Genomic DNA, 2,807 nt, shown 5'->3' with positions numbered 1-2,807 from the left:
GTGCACGGGCTATAGTGTCATCTCTCACTTCTCTCTCCTCCACATCAGCTTTTCTCTCTCCTCGACATCAGCATTTCTTTTTCAGATTACAACATTAAAAATAATGCAAGGAAATTATTTTATTAAACTAAAATTGTTACCGATTACATCATAAAAAAATTACATAAAAATTTGAAAAGATTACATAAAAAATTGAAAAAATTACATAATCTAGGCATTAGCCCACACATGCTCAATCAAATCATGCTGGAGTTGTGTATACATCGGTGAGTCCCTCATTTCGTTGTCCATCTGAATCCTGGCTGCTAGGCTTGGTGGTGCATGGTTGTGTATCGCAGGGCCGACATTGGAATCAACTGTCTCATAGATGCTCTCCAAATTTGTACCACGCTCATCATCGATGATCATGTTGTGCAGAATGACACATGCACGCATGATCAACCCAAGAGTACGCCTCGAGTAGGAGCGTCCCGGAACTGATAGAATGTTGAACCTAGCCTTCAGCACTCCAAAGGCACACTCGACATCTTTGCGCCAAGCTGATTGAGCAGCAGTGAACAGTCGATGATTTTCACTTTGTGGAAGAGTAACACCTTTCATGAACACCGGCCAGGAGGGGTAGATGCCGTCGGCAAGGTAGTAACCATAGTTGTACTCGTGTCCATTCACCGTGAAGTTCACTACGGGTGCTTCTCCCCTAAGCACATCAATGAACAACGGCGATTGGTTGAGTACATTGATGTCGTTGTTGGACCCGGCCATTCCAAAAAAGGCATGCCAGATCCAACGTTCATACGACGCAACGGCTTCTAAGATTATGGTAGGGTGTTTGATGTCTCCCCTTGTGAATTGACCAGCATGAGCCACTAGGCAGTTCCTCCACTGCCAATGCATGCAATCGATGCTCCCTAACATGCCCGGAAAGCCACGCTCCTCGGCTTTCGCTAACAGACGCTGAGTATCCTCGACAGTTGGTCGACGGCAAAACTGTTCCCCGTAACAGTCAATGATGCCTTCACATAATCTATCTAGACAATCTGATGAAGTTTGTCTAGCTAACTTAAGCTAGTCATCTATCGTATCTGCAGCGGCTCCATAAGCTAACAGACGCAAAGTCGCAGTACACTTTTGTAGGGGAGAAAAACCAGCACGGTTGAGAGCATCAACTCTTTGGGTGAAATACGGAGAGTATTCACCCAATCTATCCACAATGCGCAGAAAAAGGGATCGCCTCATCCGATACCTTCGCCGAAAGAAGCTCGGAGGATAATTGCAGTCGTCGGCGAAGTAGTCCTCGAAGAGCCGATCGTGGGCACCCATACGATCACGCCTGATGAACTCTCGGCGGCGTCGCGCCCGTCTTGGCTCTGCCTCCTCGTTGAGCATCGCCTCCTCATACTCCGCCTGGAATGCGTCGATCATATCACCCTCCATTCCGTCGCTCGAACTGCTGCTAGAAAAAGACATGGCGTTGAGAGGAGTGGAAACGGAGAGTGGAGGAGATGAAGTGAGGTTTGGAATGAGTGAAACCACATGGGGGTATTTATAGGGGGTGGGGATGAAATTTTGGGGTTTTTGGCATTTTTTCGATTTTTTTTAGCCAGCAACGGCTACCCCAAGGGCTAGCTGAGGTGGACGAATCAGATCGCGCCACCTCAGCTAGCCGTTACCGCCTCCCTCTCGCCCCGCCTATCGCCCCGCCTCTCGCCCCGACGTGCCAACGTTGCCGCCTCCCTCTCGCCTCCCTCTCGCCCCGCTATCGCCCCCAGCGCGGGCGGCAGCCGGGCGATAGCGGGCGCTACCACCGGGCGCCCGCGCCACCGCCCCGCGCTCTCGTCTTGCCCCTCTCTCGCCTCCCTCTCGCCCCGACGCCGGCGCTACCGCCCCTGCTACCGCCCGCGTTGGCACCAGCCTTAGCTAGCCCGGAATGCATCATTGGGATTTGGGGTGGTCGCCGCGGCGCCAACAACTTTGCTCTGAGTCGTCGTCCGAATCGACGATGAAGAAACCTTGGCGCCACATCTCGAAGGCGCACCGGACCTCTGGCATTTGTGAAGGAGTTCTGCCGCGCAATATGCAGGTGGCTGATGTCTACGGGTGCTTCTATTCTTGTAGACAGTGTTGGGCCTCCAAGAGCAGAGGTTTGTAGAACAGCAGCAAGTTTCCCTTAAGTGGATCACCCAAGGTTTATCGAACTCAGGGAGGAAGAGGTCAAAGATATCCCTCTCATGCAACCCTGCAACCACAAAGCAAGAAGTCTCTTGTGTCCCCAACACACCTAATACACTTGTCAGATGTATAGGTGCACTAGTTCGGCGAAGATATAGTGAAATACAGGTGGTATGAATGTATATGAGCAGTAGTAACGGCACCAGAAAATAGCTTGATGCTACAACTGGCGTGTGGTTGATGGTGGTAATATTGCAGGCAGTACAGATGCGAGAACGATAAACAAGCAAATGATAGCAGTATTTGGGAACAAGGCCTAGGGATTGTACTTTCACTAGTGGACACTCTCAACATTGATCACATAATAAAACCACTCTACACTCTGTTGTTGGATGATGAACACCACTAATTGTGTAGGATTACACGAACCCTCAATGTCGGAGTTAACAAGCTCCACAATATTCGATATTCATATTTAAATAACCTTAGAGTGCATGATAGATCAACACAACTACACCAAGTACTAACATAGCATGCACACTGTCACCTTCACACTATGAAAGGAGGAATAGATCACATCAATACTATCATAGCAATAGTTAACTTCATAATCTACAAGAGATTACAATCATAACCTA

General features: G+C 49.1%; 1 protein-coding gene across 1 annotated transcript; it reads right to left on the bottom strand.

Annotated features, from left to right (window-relative positions):
* Nucleotides 1–210: 210 nt before the first annotated feature.
* Nucleotides 211–1,434, bottom strand: LOC139838962 (uncharacterized). Its single transcript, XM_071828978.1, has 2 exons — nucleotides 1,244–1,434; nucleotides 211–697 (listed from the first exon to the last, which is right to left on the bottom strand). Exons 1-2 carry the CDS (start codon nucleotides 1,432–1,434, stop codon nucleotides 211–213), a joined length of 678 nt encoding a protein of 225 aa, XP_071685079.1.
* Between the last annotated feature and the right edge of the window lie 1,373 nt (nucleotides 1,435–2,807).

The sequence above is a fragment of the Lolium perenne genome, chromosome 4 (assembly GCF_019359855.2).
Source record: "Lolium perenne isolate Kyuss_39 chromosome 4, Kyuss_2.0, whole genome shotgun sequence".
Lineage (NCBI taxonomy): Eukaryota > Viridiplantae > Streptophyta > Magnoliopsida > Poales > Poaceae > Lolium > Lolium perenne.
This window is presented reverse-complemented; position numbering and strand designations above follow the sequence as displayed.